This window comes from Polypterus senegalus, chromosome 8 (assembly GCF_016835505.1).
Source record: "Polypterus senegalus isolate Bchr_013 chromosome 8, ASM1683550v1, whole genome shotgun sequence".
Lineage (NCBI taxonomy): Eukaryota > Metazoa > Chordata > Cladistia > Polypteriformes > Polypteridae > Polypterus > Polypterus senegalus.
Window position 1 is genome coordinate 174,535,369 of NC_053161.1, and position 19,909 is coordinate 174,555,277.

General features: G+C 39.3%; 1 protein-coding gene across 1 annotated transcript in view; it reads left to right on the forward strand.

Moving 5' to 3' along the window:
• LOC120534714 (zinc finger protein 271-like) overlaps positions 1-19,909 on the forward strand; it is a 113,975-nt gene that overhangs the window by 86,626 nt on the left and 7,440 nt on the right. Inside the window, exon 6 of the mRNA XM_039762299.1 lies at positions 15,651-16,071. Coding sequence (XP_039618233.1) covers positions 15,651-16,071 — 421 coding nt within the window. The remainder of the gene's footprint in view (positions 1-15,650; positions 16,072-19,909) is intronic.

Sequence of the window (19,909 nt, forward strand, 5' to 3'; positions counted from 1 at the left end):
AATCACTCAGTTTAGAAGGCCGGCCAGCTCTAGGAAGAGTCCTGGTGGTTTCAAACTTCTTCCACTTACAGATGATGGAGGCCACTGTGCTCATTGGGACCTTCAAAGCAGCAGAAATTTTTCGGTAACCTTCCCCAGATTTGTGCCTCAAGATAATCCTGTCGCGTTGAATTTAATCCATTTTGTGATAAGGCTGTAACCTAACAAAATGTGGAAAAAGTGTTGCGCTGTGAATACTTTCCGGATGCACTGTGTGTGTGTGTATATATATATATATATATATATATATATATATATATATATATATATATATATATATCTTATAGAAAACTTCATTGATGTAAAACAGTTTTTCAGTATAAACTATGACAAACAAGAAAAAAATGCCTTACCAGAAATATCATTGCCAAAATAAATTCCCAGCTGTTCAGACTGAATGATTTAATGGTTCAGACTTGACAGACTCAGTGCAGTGTGTGGTAAACTGACCAGTAAAGTGGAGTCGTTTACAGCTGTACAGGTTGTTATGTCAGGGCCATACTGGAGTATACAGACTCGGTGTGCTCTTAATATGCCGTTTGCTTGTGTAGTCATATAGGATGATGCCCACCTGAACTATCTGCCATCTCTATCTTGCTACCAGTGGTGATGCTGATGCCCATCAGTGCCTGCTGTGCAGTTGGACTCCTGGCCTCCTCCAGTCTCAGAGACACTAAAGACAGGCTGATGTGTTCAGCACACCACTGGGACCTGATGGAGTCAAATGGAGGATAAATAAGATATGAACAATCATCTGCCTTGTTTTATTCTCTAAATGTAACTTTGCATTAGTAATATGTATTATAATAAACATATATTTGATGATCTTAAAGAGGTATTTAAAATCCAAAAAGTAATAAAGATCCAATTAAGTCACATAATTGAGTACCCTGATTAACAGGTGCACAGTCACAAAAACTCCAAAATTATTACTCTTTCAAAGGCATAATATTTGCTCTTCACAGATCGTTTAACACAGTAAACTTCATTATAAAAATAATAATTGAAATGTGATATGAAAACTGTGTTTCTTACATTTAACATTGATAACATTTAGAGACAGCCAATGGATTCTTTAAAGTCACAATTTTATTGCCAGCTTTCTTAACGTTGTCTGTTCCCTGATACCTGAACGTGAGAGTGTCAAGTATGTGATTTGTAATATTCTGTAATCATAATACAGCGAAAAACAAACTTGAATACGAGAACCACAGACAAGAAACTGACTAGAGCTGCTGGTGTGTTGAGAACAGACATGAAGAGCGCAGAATATTTGACAGACATCAGCAAACAAAGAACAGACGCTGATCTGCAGGCAGAAGGGGCGACAATGGAATAGGAAAACATAAATAAATAAAAGTTGATAAACAGTCATGAAAGTAATAAAACACATTTTACGATTGTGTATTATAGAAGAGAAGATGTAACTCTGACAGTTTCTTCAACGTTTAAAATTGTAATACGTTTATAGCCCATCTTTAAGGTGATAGTTAAATGTAGGCGACGATTTAATTTGGATATTCGAGTAAACACCAACAGTCAAACATTTGTTTTTATCTGACTGACTTAAAGAAGTAGAGTCCACACTTAAGTCTACGACAATCCACTAAAATCAGGCGGACACAAATTTGTGTTATGTTCATTTAAATTTTCTTCAGACGTTGTTTAGTAACGATAAATATCTCATATCCAAACTATTATTATCATTATTTTTTCAGAACCGCTAATCATAAATGACGGTGGTAAAATACACAGCAGTCTTAATAATGCACTCGATAGAGTGTTATAGTGTAAGATATTGGCACTAGTAGACTATCGTCGCTGATGTATTATACGAATATACACTCTGTCTCTTACAGTCACTTTATCTTGACCGTCCACCTTTGGAAATTATCTTACACGTCCACCTTTAGATATTACTCCCACCTGTCTTTTTACGTACCCATAAAGCAATTGGCTAAAGTGCAGCATGAATAAAAAGTAACACAGATTGGCGATTTGTTAAATAAAAAGGTGATTGACAGCGACGTTTAAATTTTCGATTTGCTGATCTGTGCCTAACGTTCGCAAATTTAATATATGATTGGCTGAAGTCGAAAATGATATTCACGCCCATTTTACTCCGGTCTGCAACAATATTTACTGTACTTGGTTTTTGTCGCCCTTGATGACGTATTTGGAGTACTGTACGTTGATCCATGACGTCACCTAAAGCGGCAGATACGGAAGTCGGCGCGCGCTTCTCGCTTGTATGCAGCGAAGCGAAATAGGCTGCTGAGTAGGTCGGCTTTAAAAAAGTATCACATCGCACACGGTGAAGGTAAGTGATAAGAGTTTGGGGCCGTCATGTTATGAATGTGGATTTTTCATTTGCTCCAGACGGAGTCAGTTTTGAAAGAAAGTCATTACCGAGAGACGGAGGGTAAGTATTCGTGGTTTGGGCACGTCAGTTTACTAATGCGCGAATTTCCACCCGCTCCAGTCAAAGTAACTAAGTAGAGGTAAGCAGGCAGTTTGTGTCTATCACGTCAATTTCACTAACACACACAGCGCTTTAATTTGTACCTTTCTTTCTCCTTTATTTTTCCGCGGTGTTCGTGATCGGTCGGCATTTCAGAAAGCAGCGAGGAGTTAGTCGGGCGTTACACTTATGAATAGAAAAAGACAAACACGAACTGAAACAAACTGGAGTCTGCGACCGTGGAGAAAAGTCGAAGTGCATGCGAAACCAAGAACGAAAACAAATGTATAGAGGGAGAGAAAGTGTAGCGCTGTCGTGCCGGTATTCCTCGGGTAACCCGCCTGGAGAAGTCTAAATGTAATGTTCATATCTGTTGAAGACGGGCGTCCATAATCAGTATGTGTGTATTTATATACACGGCTTAGCATTCTGAAACCTGCTTAATTCAATGTAGTCGGCGTATATTTACATGCATTGCATGGATGAACAATTAAATGTACTGTATGTTGTATTATTTCTCTCATAGCCTGTGTCATACGTGAAAAAGCCTATGTTTTGCTGCTACAATCCAAAACCAGTAATGCATGTTGATGAATATTGGGAGGTTAATAGAGATTTGTCGTTGGTGTTACTGGCTTACAGTTCCCGCAAAATGAATTTTATAGTCTGTATGCATTCTCCATATGTCCCCTATTTTATTTATTTTTTTTCATCCTTATTTTTCAAGATTCCCAGGTTTAGTGGGCTGGCAAACCTAACCTGACTTACTATGGTAGTGGATACGCATGCAGTTGTACCTAATGCTGGCCCGTAGTCGGTTCCTACCTTGCACAGCTAATATGATTTTCTTCCCCTAGCTCAATAACCTCAGTTTCTGTGTGCTTTGTACTAGATATAGAGATGAGGTGGATGGTAAAACTCATATGGCGTCTGCTCACTACATGTAGTTTTATCACACTGAGCTCGGCCAGGGTGTGTGGGTCACCTTTTTGTGCCACTAGGAACTCTTAAGTGAACACCACAGACTGGCCTGGCATCCCTCTTCTTAGCAAGGCTCTGCTTGATGTAATTGAAATCTTCATGAGGGTCAGTAATTGGTTGTTCTTTGGGTGGACCCTCCCCATGGGGGTTACCCATGGTACTTTGGTCACTGTGGAGCACAGATCTCCAGACAATGGAGCAGTAAGGTTGAGTGAGGCAGTCAAGGTCTCAATACTGGGAGAAGTTATTTAGTAGGAGTTTATTACTATTTTTAAATGTTTTGTTTCTTATGGTTTTGTGTGTTTGCGTAAAACATTTACTTCTGTATGATGGATCTGATAAACTTAATACTGGATTTTTGTTGTTGGAAACATCAATAAAGTTCTGTTTCAGAGACTTAGAAGTAAGATCTACAAACATTCGTTAAGACTTGCACTATTTACTTGCTGTCCACCATTATTATGGAGTATTTTTTTTTCCAGATAGTTTTATTTCTAAGCTCTCTACTCATACGTATGATGCCCATTATACACGACACTCCTTGAGTCTTCAAACTGTGAGGTCAAAATTGATGTTCTAGCTGTGGACAGAACTAGATTATATTAGAAAATAATTCAATAAAGAGGGCAGGAAAAGATTATGTGAATTAATAAAAGTGCACAATGATGCTAGTTCACTGAGTATTTTACTACACATCTTCACTGGGATTATATTTATTTAGTTGTCTTTGAATTTGAGGAGAAAACTTTCAGAAATAATAGTTTTTATTACTGTGAAGTCCTTCCAAATTTTTGATTACTCACAGTAGACATCAGAAGCCGCTACATTGACAGTAAACCCCGAATTAGTAGTAAGTGAGCAGCCATTGTAGCAGTGTATTAGTTTAAAGAAGTACAAGCCCTACATTTTTCATAGGGTCTCTACCTGTGTGATTTGTAAAACTTCTTTCATGTTTTAAATTTGTGAGTTGAGATTTTTTAGCTCCTCCTGATACCTGCCACTGTTGTATTTGGTTTTTTACACTTGCAGTGTTCTTTCTACTGTACTGATCAGCTCAATTCTCTTCATGTTTTATAAATTTAGTAAAAGTTGGAAACCTGTGATTGACACGGCCTTCCAAAATAAAGATTAGATGTTTGTCTTATTAAAAACTGTTCCTCGTGTGCCGTAATCCTACTGCTATCCCTCACTTTTTATAATCTTTTCGTCTTTAAATGTGCTTTAGCAACTCTTTGTAATTTGTAGCCAATATGTATTTCCTAAATTGAAGACCCGCTCTTCTGTATTTACATCTACTGATTTGACAAAATGCCTGCCTGCAAAGTCCTTTCAGTTGCCCGACATGAAGAGCACACCATAGTTTGAGCTCAGATGTTCATATAATGACATCGTGTCCTCTCGCTGTTTAATAGTACTGTGATTATGTTTTACCTTATTAAATGTAGAGCCCCCACACCATATTTTTATTAGGGCAGGTCTACCTCATACCAGCTTAGTTCAGGACTGGGATGTTCAAATCATAACACAGGCCAATATCACTGGTTATTTCTGTTCCTAAGACTTTGTTTGAAATGTCATAATAAAGCTTGAACCACCATCTTATCATTGTTGTTATGGTCAGTTTTACAAGTTTTAGGAAGAATACAAGTTGAATCAAACTTTAATCAAAACTCCACATACTTAATATTAATAAGTCTGTATGAATTCTCAAAAGAAGCATAGAAAATGTGTTGTGAATTACAAATTAAAAAGCTAACAAAAATCCAGCAGACCATGTTCACCACAAATTAAAGGTCATGTAACACAGGCTAACAAGAAAGTGCTGACAATTGAAATACTGCATTTGAATTCTTCCAACTAAATGAGTATTTGTGTGAGACATGTAGTGTAGAATCGTTGACTTTTTATTAAAAAAAAAAAAAATCTATATATACCAAGAAGACATGACAATTGATATAACCAATATATGGCCTATGGTTCTTAGTTTTTAACACACAGGATAAAACAGGGAAAAGCTACACATAGAAAATTGAATACCACACTGAGATTACGTTAAGAATTCTTAACAGAGCAGTTGATTTAGTTAATGATTTGTTTTTGTTGAGAATACAAACCTATGAGTGTAGTTGAGTTTATTTAATAATAGATTGGTTCATAACCACTTTATTCTGCAAATGATAATATCCATCTCTTACATGTGCTAGTATTTGGTAGGCTGCCGATTCAAATCTCTTTACTACCAGAAGGACCCTTGAGCGAGGCCCTTAACCTGAAAATTTTTTCAGGGGCTCTTGCTGTACAATGGCCGACCCCGCACTCTGTCCCATAAAGGTCATGCGAAAGACAATATTGCCTTGGGAATTAATACAGTGTACCAAATAAAAATTATATATATATATATATATATATATATATATATATATATTACAGTGTATCTTGTAGTTACAGAGTTATTAACTGTGTTAATGGATGTATTATCAACATGTAATTGTATATAACAGCTTTGAAAAGGGAACTGACTACGATTATTTAATTTATGCTCATGGACTTCTCCAAAAATAGCGGTCAAACTCTCAACTACATTTACCTTTATTTATTTGGTTATTCCTTTTCCTTTTTACAATGTTTATGACACAATTGGTTACATTTCTTTTTTGGTTAAATTCTCTTAAATGGAATTCTCATTTTGTTTTTAATAAGGTACAGATGGAGTCAATACCAGCCTACACATCTAATGGAAATGATGCCCTTCCTCTTTGATTTGTTAATTGCCATTTTCTTGCCATCATCACTGGAATATTGTCCAAGTGGTACTTCAGGAGGTGTAGTAACAGTCTGGTCCAACTCTGCTTTAAGACACACAGAGGGCTTGTAAGTAATCAACACAAGTTGGGACACCTGTGCAAATTGTTTGCTTCAACGTTCAAGGCTTCATTTACTTGAATTTCTGCAGAACATCTGTAGGTTGTAACTGATTAGTTTTCCTTGAAATTTCCTTTTTCAGGGTTCCACATTGGTTGGTGCTCAGAGCTGAGAGTCACGTGTGCTTTGTGGCTGACGTGTGCTTTGCAAACGCTAGAGTCTGTTGAGAGTTGTTGGTTTGTTCTGTGGTGTGAGATTTACATTAAAAAAATACATTTTGCTCTTAAAAACTTGGGTTTTGGTTGCCGCTAAGGAACCGTGTGGGAATTTTAAAGCTTTTTCCCTTTAGAAGGGTTTTTTGTTTTTTCGCCGCACAAGAGCAAAAGTAGCTGGGTGTTTGGAAGTGCGCTTGGAAAAGTTATTTGTACTTGTTCTTTTCTTGTTATCTGTATTTGAATTAGCATCGAGGCGGCAGGGTAGAAAGCAGCAGTAACTGATATCGGCATTTGTAAATAAATAACCGCGTCGTCGTAACAGCGATTCCTTAGTTTAAAGGAAAAGAAAAAAAGGCCGCGGCTGACTTCAAAGCAGTAAAAGGTGGAAACTCAGTAGTGCGCAGGTAAGCGGCCTGCGTTTAGCCGATCAGGCACAAGGAGCAGTAGGAGCAAATAAGGTAGTAAAGTTTTATTTATTTGTTTATTTTAGATTAAACAGTCCTTAGCGGTCCAGAGGCAGAACAGTTAAGTGGGCGACAGCGTATTGGTTCATTAATACGGGGGAATACAAACAGTGCGAGTGAAGAGCTTATAAGTAAGAAGAGAGAAGAGACAGAGAAAAGTAAAGTTAACCTCATAGAAAGGCAAACAGCAGGCAGCTGAGAGGGAGAACAGTACAGGAGCTTAAGGGGAAAAGGTGTAAAATATCTGTAGCAGATCTTAGTGTTACCATTTAAGTTAAGGAGCAGCTGAAAGAAGAAGAAATTTAATTTTAAGAAAAAAAAATATATAGTTAAGGCAGCTTAGTAATCCCAAATCAAATTTTAATAATGAGGCCAGTGCAATGCAAGTCCTGTTGGATGTTGGACTTTTTAGATGATGGTTTGGAAGAGCCAGTTGTCTATGAGGGCTACATCTGCAAGAGATGCCAGCTGATCCAGCACCTCGAGCTCAGGGTCGCTGAACTGGAGGAGGAGTTGGCTGACCTGCGTTGTAATAGAGAATTGGCGGACTTGGCCCAGGTGTCCTTTAGAGATAGTGTGCACCCCTAAGGTGGCGGGAGGAGATTCCAGACCAGACAGGTAGGAATAGGTGGGTCACGGTCACAAGGCGTAAGGTAAAGGGTGCACACTGTCCGGGGGCATCAACCCCAGAATTAGAAGTGTCTAACCGTTATCATGTCCTGGCGGAGCTGGACGGTGACTCTGATAATTCTGAGGTGGTAGGCAGGGTTGAGGAGCCCCAACGGGCCACCTCAAAACCAGTTCCCAAAAAGAGAGAGGTAGTGATAGTTGGGGACTCAATCATTAGGGGATTGAAGCGCAGGTGTGCTCCAGAGAGAGAGAGTCTCGACGGTGTGTTGCCTTCCGGGAGCACAGGTGGGAGACCTCCTGGAAGGGGATAGGCTCTTGGCCAGAGCGGGTGGATCCAGTTGTCATTGTCCACGTTGGAACAAATGACATACATAAGGGTAGTCTGTCAGTTCTGCGATCCAAATTCAAAGAGTTAGGTACCAAGCTGAGGAGCAGAACTGACAAGGTAGTCTTCTCCGAAGTTCTGCCTGTGCCACGCCAGTCCAGGTAAGATTGAGGAGATTAGAAGGCTTAACGCGTGGCTCAAATCTTGGTGCAGGGTAGAAGGGTATAGGTTTATGGGGCATTGGGACTCCTTTTGGAACAGATGGGACCTGTTCCGCCGTGACGGGTTACATCTGAACCGAGGGGCACCAATGTATTGGGGAGGCGTATGTGTAGGCTAGTCGAGGATTGTTTAAACTAGGGAATGGGGGGGCAGGGAGTTTAGGACAGGCCAGATTTAGATCTATACATGGAAGAACAAACAATGGTGTAGAAATAAAAATGCATAGTAATGTAAATTTTAAGCAAACACGTAAAGATAGAAGGATTAACACATTAAAAATAGCTTGCCTTAATGCTAGAAGTATCAAAAATAAGGTAAGTGAGTTGGAGTTGTATGTAGCAGAGCACAATTATGATATTATAGCAATAACGGAAACCTGGCTAAATAACAAAGATGGGGATGAGTGTAACATAGAGGGATACACATTTTTAGGAAGGATAGACAGAACAGAAAAGGAGGTGGGGTTGCTGTTTATGCCAAACAGGAATTAAATGTAAGTCATCTTCAGTTGGATGATGAGCCCCATCTTAGTGAGGACATGTGGCTTCGCCTGGAAAATATTAGGGAAAAAGGTCTCATTTTAGGAGTGTGTTATAGACCACCCAATTCAGACAGTAATTTCAACACACATCTTTTAGTAATATCAAAAGGCAAGTTTACAGGGGATATTATAGTCATGGGGACTTTAATTATCCAAATATTAACTGGGATAACCTTACAGATGGAGGAGCACAAGAGCAGGAGTTTTAGAAGTAATCAGACTGTTTTTAACACAGCATGTTAAAGCACCAACAAGGGGTGAAGCCTATCTGGATTTAGTATTCTGTAATAATCAGGATAGAATTGAGGGTGTAGAGGTGATTGAACCACTAGGGTCAAGTGACCATAATGTAATACAATTCTCAGTATTTTGTAAGAGTACAGATGCAAAGACTAAAATTGTTAAGTTGAACTTTAGTAGGGCTAATTTTGAGCAGATGCGACAAAGTCTAAGTAGGATAGACTGGGATAAGCTTTTAAATGTGGAGACAGTCGAGGAGCAGTGGAACAGGTTTAAAATGTTTTACATGTAATGCAGGACAGATACATACCTAAATTTGGAAGTAATAGGAAACTAAAAAACTCCACGATGGATTAATAAAGATTTAAAAAGAAGTTGCAAAGGAAAAACTGCTGTATAAGGCATATAAGACTAATGACTGCAAAGAGAACCGTAGCGTATGAGAAATGAGGGCAACCATTAAGAAGGATATCAGAGAGGCTAAAAGACAGTTGGAGAGGAATATAGCAGATAAGGCGAAAGAAGACCCCAAGAGATTCTTTCAGTATTTTAGTAGTAAAAGAACAGTTAAGGAGGAGGTCAAGTTCATCAGGAATAGTAAAGGGAATTAAAAGATACAGACAATGAAATAGCAGATGCCCTAAACTTACATTTTTCTGAGGTGTTTACAAGTGAGCAAGTGGATAACCTGCCAGAGGTAAACACAACTACTAAGGAGGTACTGAGGGATTTGGAAATTGTAGAGGGAGAAGTGCTGCTCAGATTAAATAAGATGAAATCAAACAAATCACCAGGCCCAGATAATATTTATCCTCGTGTTCTTAAGGAGGCTAGTGAGTACATATATAAACCCTTGACACATATTTTTAGGAAGTCACTGTGCACTGGAGAGATTCCAAAGGACTGGAAAATGGCAAATATCATCCCATTATATAAAAAGGGTGACAGGGCAGATCCAAGCAACTATAGGCCAGTAAGCTTAACAAGCATCACAGGAAAATTAATGGAAGGAATTATTAAGGATAAGATTGAGCAACACATGACAAGGACAGGAGTTATTCTGAACAGTCAGCATGGGTTCAGAAGGGGGAGGTCGTGTTTTACTAACATGTTGGAATTCTATGAGGAGGCAACAAAAGGATACGATCAAAGTGGAGCTTATGATATTATTTATCTGGACTTTCAGAAAGCATTTGATAAGGTGCCACATGAGAGGTTGGGCATCAAGTTAAAAGAAGTGGGAATTCAGGGTGATGTTTTTAGATGGGTGCAGAATTGGCTCAGACACAGGAAGCAGAGGGTGATGGTGCGAGGAACTTCATCAGAACTGGCGATGTTAAGAGTGGTGTTCCACAGGGGTCAGTGCTAGGGCCGCTGCTATTTTTAATATATATAAATGATTTAGATAGGAATATAAGTAACAAGCTGGTTAAGTTTGCAGATGATACCAAGATAGGTGGATTAGCAGATAATTTGGAATCCGTTATATCATTACAGAAGGACTTGGATAGCATACAGGCTTGGGCAGATTTGTGGCAGATGAAATTTAATGTCAGTAAATGTAAAGTATTACACATAGGAAGTAAAAATATTAGGTTTGAATACACAATGGGCGGTCGGAAAATCGAGAGTACACCTTATGAGAAGGATTTAGGAGTCATAGTGGACTCCAAGCTATCAACTTCCAAACAGTGTTCAGAAGCCATTAAGAAGGCTAACAGAATGTTAGGTTATATAGCACGATCTGTGGAGTACAAGTCCAAGGAGGTTATGCTCAACCTTTATAATGCACTGGTGAGGCCTCATCTTGAGTACTGTGTGCAGTTTTGGTCTCCAGGCTACAAAAGGACATAGTAGCACTAGAAAAGGTCCAGAGAAGAGCGACTAGGCTGATTCCAGGTCTACAGGGGTTGAATTATGAGGAAAGATTAAAAGAGCTGAGCCTTTACAGTTTAAGCAAAAGAAGATTAAGAGGTGACATGATTGAAGTGTTTAAAATTATGAAGGGAATTAGTACAGTGGATCGAGACTTGTATTTTAAAATGAGCTCATCAAGAACATGGGGACACAGTTGGAAACTTGTTAAGGGTAAATTTCGCACAAATATTAGGAACTTTTTCTTTACACAAAGAACGATAGACACTTGGAATAAGTTACCAAGTAGTGTGGTAGACAGTAAGACGTTAGGGACTTTCAAAACTCGACTTGATGTTTTCTTGGAGGAAACAAGTGGATAGGACTGGCGAGCTTTGTTGGGCTGAATGGCCTGTTCTCGTCTAGATTGTTCTAATTCTAACCATAAACTTTAAATGTAAACCTCTGACAATTTCCTGCTTACCTTTAGACTGGTAGTGGTCCTGTCTAAAATATAACTTAATTAAAAAGAAAAAGATTCTTTAAATCTCAAGAAAAGCGTGTTTGTATATATGTATGTAGCTGGATACAGAGAAGCTAAGAACTTAAATGTTTATCAGGCAGTAGAGGACTTTGTGAGATCAACAAGACAGTGGTTGGAAAAAGGAGAAAAAATACTTTTTTTTTTTTTTTTTTTTGAAGTCTAGAAGATAGAGGGGTAAAATCAACATGCTGTGAAAGCTCATAATTGATGTGGTCCTTTGTGAGAATCCTACATTAATTGAAGAATTTACTACCAATTTTTACAAACAACTTTATATTAGATAGTAATCTTGACGAGGTCGTTGAAATATTTGGATCCCTGCATATAAATATAAATGAAATAGGCTATCAAGAATTTAAAAAATAATAAATCACTTGGGAACGATGACCTAACCTCAGAATTTTATAGAATGTTTACAGATCACATTTCATATTTTTTACTTTCAACTTTCAGAGAAATGAGGGATAAATGACCTTGTTGACGAATGTCAGTCAAGTTATGTTAAAGATCTTTATATTTCTAATAATTTCTGTTCGATTTTAGACTTGACTGAATATAATGAATTGCTTTCTGGAGACCCAGTGATTCTATTTCTGGATTTTCAAAGGGTATTTGACACAAAAAGAAAAAAAAAAATTATTTATGAATTTAGGGCAACTGTACAAAAATTTTAAACCTATTTGTTTGTTTGTTTATTTTTTAAAAGCAATTATGATGGTTTATAAGTGAAGTAATGGCTCAGTTAAAGTGTCTCATGGTATCTCCCCACAATTTGAAATTCACAGAGGAATTTGTCAACATATCCCCTTATCACCCATATCCCCCACGTTTTCTCCTTACATCTCAAATTTTTATGTTTGTTGGTCACTCAAAGAGAACTTTGAAAAGGTCAGTGAAGTTCAAACAGCACTTGATGTTATTAAAACATTTTAATGCAAATGTAAACTACTGTGAAATTCCAGCTAATTACTTGGAAATTAAAATCAACAACAAGTTAAAACAGTGTGCTTGACCTTAATCTAGTTGCTACTCCATTAAGAAAACAACTCATGGCTGACTAGAGATCTGACCGTTCATGGCAGTTTCTTACTACCAAATGGCCAGCAGATGTCACTCTGGAGGTGAGTGTTGAATGCTTCATCATGATTTCCAACGCAGTTTCTTCAAATGTTTTGATGCTTCTTGAGGCTTCCTTCTGCCCATTCCTACTTTACACTTATAAGTCTTCTTCTTTCGGCTGCTCCCGTTAGGGGTTGCCACAGAGGATCATCGCAATAGTTATTTATTCTTTCCCATATTTAAATAATGTGCAATAACTCGGTTTAGTTATTATTCTTTCCATTTGTATATAGCGTCACAGAACTTTTCTTGCAACTTTTTGCACCATTTGTTTGTTTGTTTCTTTGTTTATTTACTTGTTGTGTTCTACATATAAGTCTGCACTGACGGAGCTGCTTTTAATCTCATTGTACTTGTGTATAGTGACAATAAAAGGCATTCTCATTTTTCCATCTCTTCCTGTCCTCTTCCTCTGTCACACTCATCACCTTCATGTCCTCTTTCGACCCATCCATACACCTTCTCTTAAACCTTCCTCTTTTCCTCCTTCCTCCCAGCTCCATCCTTATAATTCTTCTCCCAATATTCCCAGCATCTCTCCTGTGCATCAAACTGACACAATCTCGCCTCTCTGACTTTGTCTCCCAACCTGAGCTGACCCTCTATTGTTGTCATTTCTAATCCTGTCCATCCTCATCACACCCAATGCAAATCTTAGCATCTCTAAGTCTGCCACCTTCAGCTCTGTCTCCTGCTTTCTGGTGAGTACCACCCATATAACATAGCTGGTCTCACTACCGTCCTGTAGAGCTTCCCTTTCACTCTTGCTGATACCCTTCTGTCACAAATCACTCCTGACACTCTTCTCCATCCTGCCTGCACTCTTTTTTCACTTCTCTTCCACAATCCCCATTACTCTGTATCGTTGATCCCAAGTATTTAAACTCATCTACCTTCTCCAACTCTACTCCTTGCATCCTCACCATTCCACTGACCTCCCTCTCATTCACACACACATTTTCTGTCTTGTTCCTACCAACCTTCATTCCTCTCCTCTCTAGAGCAGATCTCCACCTCTCCTCACGTTAAATACTGGCAAAGGTTGGCCATCAACTTTTTTGCACACTTTGTGCTATGGATTTAATTTTACATTTGCCAGTTTTACCCAGCAATTACACTAAAAAACCCCTAAAGACAAAGTGAAGAAATGTCTTCTGAAAGGTTTCCAGATGTAATGCAAATCAAGAAACTGAATCTCTCATTCATGTAAGTATCCAGACTCTTAAAAGCCCCCTTGGCAACAGTTCCAGCTTTGAGCCTTCCTAAGTAAGTCTCTATAGGCTGAGCACACCTGGATTTGGGCAGTTTATTGAATTTATCTTGGCAGATCTTCTCACTCCTGTGTGCTGTTTCACAGTTTTGTGAAGTTATTTTATGGTGGCTGGAGTGCCAGTCATGTTGGCAACCCCCACGTTTTCCCTGTAAGTCGGAGGACCACTTGTAGATCTGGGTTCAGTTTAATGTGTGTCTCTCTCTCTCTCCCTCTCCCTCCCTCCAAAAAAGTAACATTGCAGGAGATCACGCTATTAGCCTTACAGCCCGATCGCTCTACTGTACAGTCAACTATTTTTTTTTAAAATGAGTTTTAAGCACAAGGAGAAAAAAGGAACATTTGAGAAAAGAGAAAAGTAACACTGCAACAAATCACGCTACGAACTGAAAAATTTACTTTTGAAAAATCTGTAATACAAAAACTATAAACCACCAAGAAAACTAACCTTGCATGTGTCGAGTTCTGGCATGAAGTGAAAAGGTACTGGGTGGAGAGCAGGTTACAAGTTTAAGGGAGAGTCTGGCTCTGCGATGGAGGGATGTTTTCCTTCAGGTGTTTTCTCTCTTGTGATTTCTGGTGGGTTTCTGGTGTTTTCAGCTGTTTAGCTGGTGGGAGCAAAAGCCTCATGCAGCCATTCAAAAAACGAAGTCCTTGTGACCCAACCCTTCATGTTTGCCCTCCACCTTACTGGTAGTCTGGCTTTGTTTACATTGTGCTGCTTGAAAGCACGAGGGTTCTCAAATTGGTAAATGAGTAAACTAGTAAACAGCTTTTCCACCTCTTCTAGCACTTGAAGCCTCTGCCTGATTAACTCTGTAACTCCTTTTGCAACATCAGCTGCTTTAATAGATTCTTTCTGCTTTAGAATAGTCGAAATAGTAGATTTTGACTTCTTGTACTCGGCGGCAAGATCAGTAACATGAACGCTATGCTCAAACTTTTCAATAATTTCTTTCTTTAATTTGATTTCAATTTTCTTCAAAACTTTCTCCTCATCACTCTTCACTTGCTTAGAAGCCATAGTTAACTGCAAAAACACACAAAATACTGTAGAACACAAAGAGAGCACAAGTAAAGCACGCACGTCTGACTGAGAACGAACAGGGAGCGGCTCAACACGTGCTTAAAGTAATCGGCACGCACGTGCAGTGTCTCTCTCTCTCTCTCATATATCCCAGCAGGCACGTCTGACCGAGAACAATGCAACACGTGTGGAAATCAGCAGCACGCACAAACCGAAAGGGAAACTGTCTTGTTCGTATACCGAGTGTGAAGTCGTGAACCGAGGCAAAAATTTGGTGAACTTTTTGGTTGTGAACCGAGTTGTACGTGTACCGAGACGTTCGTGAACTGAGGTTCCATTGTATTATAATTATTTATTTCTCCCACGTACTAAAGATTCACTGACAATCAAACTTTGCTTTGCAAGGTAGTTTTAGATCAATACTAAGTGTTTTGACTTTGGTATCAATGCCAGCTATTAGACCGCAGTATTGGTACCAATAACAGTCATCCCTACATGTCACCTGACCTCTCTCCTCTTATCAATATACTCTTTAAGTAGAATATTCATGAAGGTTAGTTATTGGTTACTAATTACAGTGTCTGGTTTCTCCTCTTAGGATTACCCACAGCAAAATTTGTTGTCTTGTTTCAGCTTATTGGACATTCCCGCCGCTCCCAAAATTGTTTCATATCTGATAATTTGAAATAAAGAGTAATGTTCCTGTCAGCATGCTATGAACGATCAACCTTTGCATAAACCTTACAGAGAGGGTGTTGTGAAATGACATTCAAGTGACTTCAGATCTCAGTTTTGAAGTTTTAATGAAGTTAATTCCTGTTCTTTTTACAGAGTATAAAAGGCTGATGTTTACTAGAACATCTCAATGGATGTGAAACGGGAGAGCTGTGATGTGGACAGAAATATCATGGATATTAAGGAGGAGAACTGTGAGTTGGAGTCCATCTACCTTAAACAGGAAAGTCTGAGCATTAAGGAGGAGATAAGTGAACTGCAGGCAGTGGGCATTAAAGAAGATGAAGAAGAGAGGTCTGTCAGTATTGAGACGCTTAACCATACAAATCTGGACAGTGTAAAAGAAGACGACCTTCAAGATGGGTGTCAAGATGGAGTGGTGACCAGGTTAGACTCTTCTCAAAGCAGACAATGCTCATCTTCAGAGCCTTCTATCATTGTGAAGACTGAATCATTAGAGTCTAAAGCAAAGAGGACTGAGAAAACTACATTAGTTAGAGCTCAGGAAAATCGGCCAACATCTACAAAGAAGTCTGGAAAAAGTAAGTGCAAAATAAAAAATGGGCAACTTTTTGGGTTGGGGTTTATGGGCTTGAAAGGTCTGGTCTTGCGGTTTTTATGGGAAATACTGTGTTTTATTGTGTGCTTAAATGTAGTTTGAGATTTCATCAATGTTTATGTAAGGTTTAGCAATTTTTCATCCAAAGGTCCTAAAACATGTCTTTGGTAAAGAGTGCTATACAAATGTACAGCTGCAATAGAAGGTTGTGAATCTTTTGGAATTTCCTGTATATCTGCTTTAATTCATCTTAACAATGTGGTCTGATCTTCAACTATACTCCAAATGCAGGCCAGCACACTTGTCCTAAGCTAATAACACACTAACAATTGGACGACATCTTGTCAGTCCTGAACGCATCATTTTAACATTCGCAGTCCATTCTGTGACCCTCCTATCTTTACCGACTGGTTGACCCTTCTTTAATAGTAATGGCCTCTACGAAACTTTTCATGTAGCTGCTGATCAGCATTGAATTTTAATCCATACCTTCTCTCCAAACCTTTTTGGTTCCTTTTATTCCTGAGAGCTCTTCTCTGATCAGTTCTCTTTAGATCAAGCCACAGCATCGCGTGTCTCTTACTGGCCGTTCCTAAACACCAATTTCCTTATGTTTACCTGTTTGTCTTTTTTGATTTCTTCCTGTGTTTGGGTTCATTGTCCAGTGTCATGACTCAACTTTTGTTAATCTTCTGCTATCCTAATGAATTGCTTGTCTCTTACTGGTCCTTCCAAAACACCGATTTCCTTATGTTTAACTCTTTGACTTTTTCATTTCTTCCTGGTGGCTCTGAGGCTAGGCGTCTGCATTGGCATTCAGAAGGTTGCTGGTTACAATCCCGTAAATGCCAAGAGGGACTCTGCTCTGTTGGGCCCTTGAACAAGGCCCTTAACCTGCAATTGCTGAGCGGTTTGAGTAGTTTGAAAAGCGCTGTATAAATGCAAAGAATTATTATTATTATTCCTATGTTTGGTCTCATTCTCCTGTGTCATGACTCAACTTTTGTTAAGCTTCTGCTATCCTAATGTTTTGCTTGATAATATTTTGAATTCACTGCCCCTTTGATCATGTTAAGCTCTCCAGGCTTTGAAGAAACAAGCAGGTCAACCCATGATGCTCCCTTCACCTTGAGGCTTTAGTATCAATGTGCAGTTGTCTCCTACCTCCAAACATGGTGTCACGTGTTTTGATCAAAGAGTTCAACTTTTCCCTCGTTCGTCTACAGAACATTATCTGTTCTGGATCATCGAGGTGATCTTTTACAAGTTTGAGACGTGTAGTGTTGCTTTTGTTAGATCATACTGATTTCCTTGGTGTTTTCCTTCTTAAACAACATTCTTATATTCTGCTCTAAAAAAATTAAAGTAACACTTTTTAATCCAAGTATAGCATCAAGTCAGTGAAACATCTGGGCTATTGATCTGGTCAGTTAAGTAGCAGAAAGGGTTGTTAATCAGTTTCAGCTGCTTTGGTGTTAATGAAAGGAACAACAGGTACACTAGAGGGGCAACAATGAGACGACCCCCAAAACAGAAATGAGTGGTTTAGCAGGTGGAGGAAGGCCACTGACACTTATCCCTCCTTATTTGTTTTGTCACTCGTTTTGCATTTGGCTACGGTCAGTGTCACTAATGGTAGTGTGAAGCCATATGTGGACCCTCCAGAGTTGGCACAGTTAGTCCAACTTCTCCAGGTTGACACATCAATATGTGCCTGTCATTGCCAGAAGGTTTGCTGTGTCTCCCAGCACAGTCTAAAGGGCATGGAGGCGATTCCTGGAGACAGGCAGGCACTAACTCTAGGAGAGCTGGACAGGGACCCTCGTAGAAGGTCCTTAGCCCATCTGTATGACCCACTGGTATCTGCTGCTTTGGGCAAGGAGGAAGAGGATGAGCACTGCCACAGCCCTACAGAATGACCTCCAGCAGGCAGGCAGAACACTGGTGTGAATGTCTCTGACCAAACCATAAGAAACAAAATGGCCCGACGTCCTCTAGTGGAGCTTGATTGGCACTTGCCATAGAATACCAGAATTGGCAGGTCCACCCCTGGCACCCTGTGCTTTTCACAGATGAGAGCAGTTTTACACTGAGCATATGTGACAGAAATAAAAGGGTCTGGAGAAGCCGTGGAGAAATTTATGCTTCCTGTAACATCATTCAGTATGACCGCTTTGATCATGGGTCAGTGATGGTATATCTGGGGGGGCATATCCATGGAGGGACGCACAGACCTCTACAATGTAGACAGCAGCACCTTGACTGCCATTAGGTATCAGAATGAAATTCTTCGACCCTTTGTCAGACCCTATGCTGGTGGAGTGGCTCCTGGGTTCCTTCTGGTGCATTACAATGCCCGGCCTCATGTGTTTGTGAGTTCCTGGAGGATGAAGGAATTAATACCATTGACTGCCCCCCACACTCACTCGCCTGACCTCAATCCAATAGAACACCTCTGGGTGGGACATTTTGATTCGGTCCATCCGACACATCAGACTGTCCAGGAGCTCAGTGATTCCCTGGTCCAGATCTGGGAGGAGATACCCCAGGACACCACCCGTCGTCTCATTAGGATGTTGTCAGGCATGCATACAAGCGCATTGCGCCATAATAACTACCGAGCACAATTTGGAGTTTCTGCAATGAAGTTTCGGCCAAATGGACTCATCTGCCTACTGCATCATTTTTTCCCTTTGATTTTCTAGGTGTCTTTGAATTCAGCCCTCTGTAGGTTGTTCATTTTCATTTCCATCAAACAATGTGGCTGCCATCCTTTCGTTCCTAACACATCACCATATCAGTCCACAGTTTATTTTCCTTCACATGGACACATGCACAGAGATTTTTCTGCAGGCCCTTTGCTCTTCCCTTCTGTTTTTTGGTTTTTTTTTTTCACCTCTGCTTTCACACTGTGGTCTTTGCAGGATGCCCACTCCAGTACTGATTTTGCTCCATTTTTGTAGTTTGGCTCCCTGTCAAGCGTTTCAAAATGCTTTATTCAGGTTTTCCAGTTTTATACAGTTCTTCAGATCTTTTAAGGTCCTTGTGACAACCCTTAAGAGGTATCTGGGTGGAACATTGAAGCACCGAATTGGAGCAACACCGTGAAGTGACCCGCTAACATCATTCTTGCATTGAAAAGTGAAAAAGGCTGTGTGTATGTGTTACTTTGTGTGAGAGTGAGTTAAATTTAACTTTTGCTCCTGAAAACTTTGTTTTTGTGGTTACCGTTAAGGAGCTCTGAGGGTGTTTCATACCTTTTATCTATTTGTTTTTCTTTTTTGCTATCTACACAAGAGCTAATTCAATGTTTAATAACGATAGTTGTATTCAAACCTTTGTGTTTGTTGGTCAGAAGGCAGAGAAAGCTTTTGCAATTGCTGGCAAGTCAGTAATTAACTGGTGTCGAAGCAGCAAACAGTCAAGAACAACTGGGATTCCTCACTAGGAAGAAGTTAAACATTTGACATGATGCAGGACAGATTTGAAGAAATTAGTAAGAACTCTGCAGTGGTAAATAAGTTTCAAGAAGCTGCAAATGTAAAAATAGCTAAATAAGTCATAGGAGACTAATTTCTCCAAACTAACAGTACGGAAGCTAAAATGCAGTTAACGGAGGAATATTGCAGATAAGGCAAAAAGATTCACCAAAGAGAGTTTTTAGTATTTTAGTCATAAAAGAATAGCCAATGAGGTGAAGCAGATCAGGGATAATGAAGGGGAATTACAGTACATAGACCGTGAAATATCAAATGCACTAAATTGTTTTTTTTCTATAGTTTTCACAAGTGAGCAAGTGGATAACCTCCCATTGGTAACAG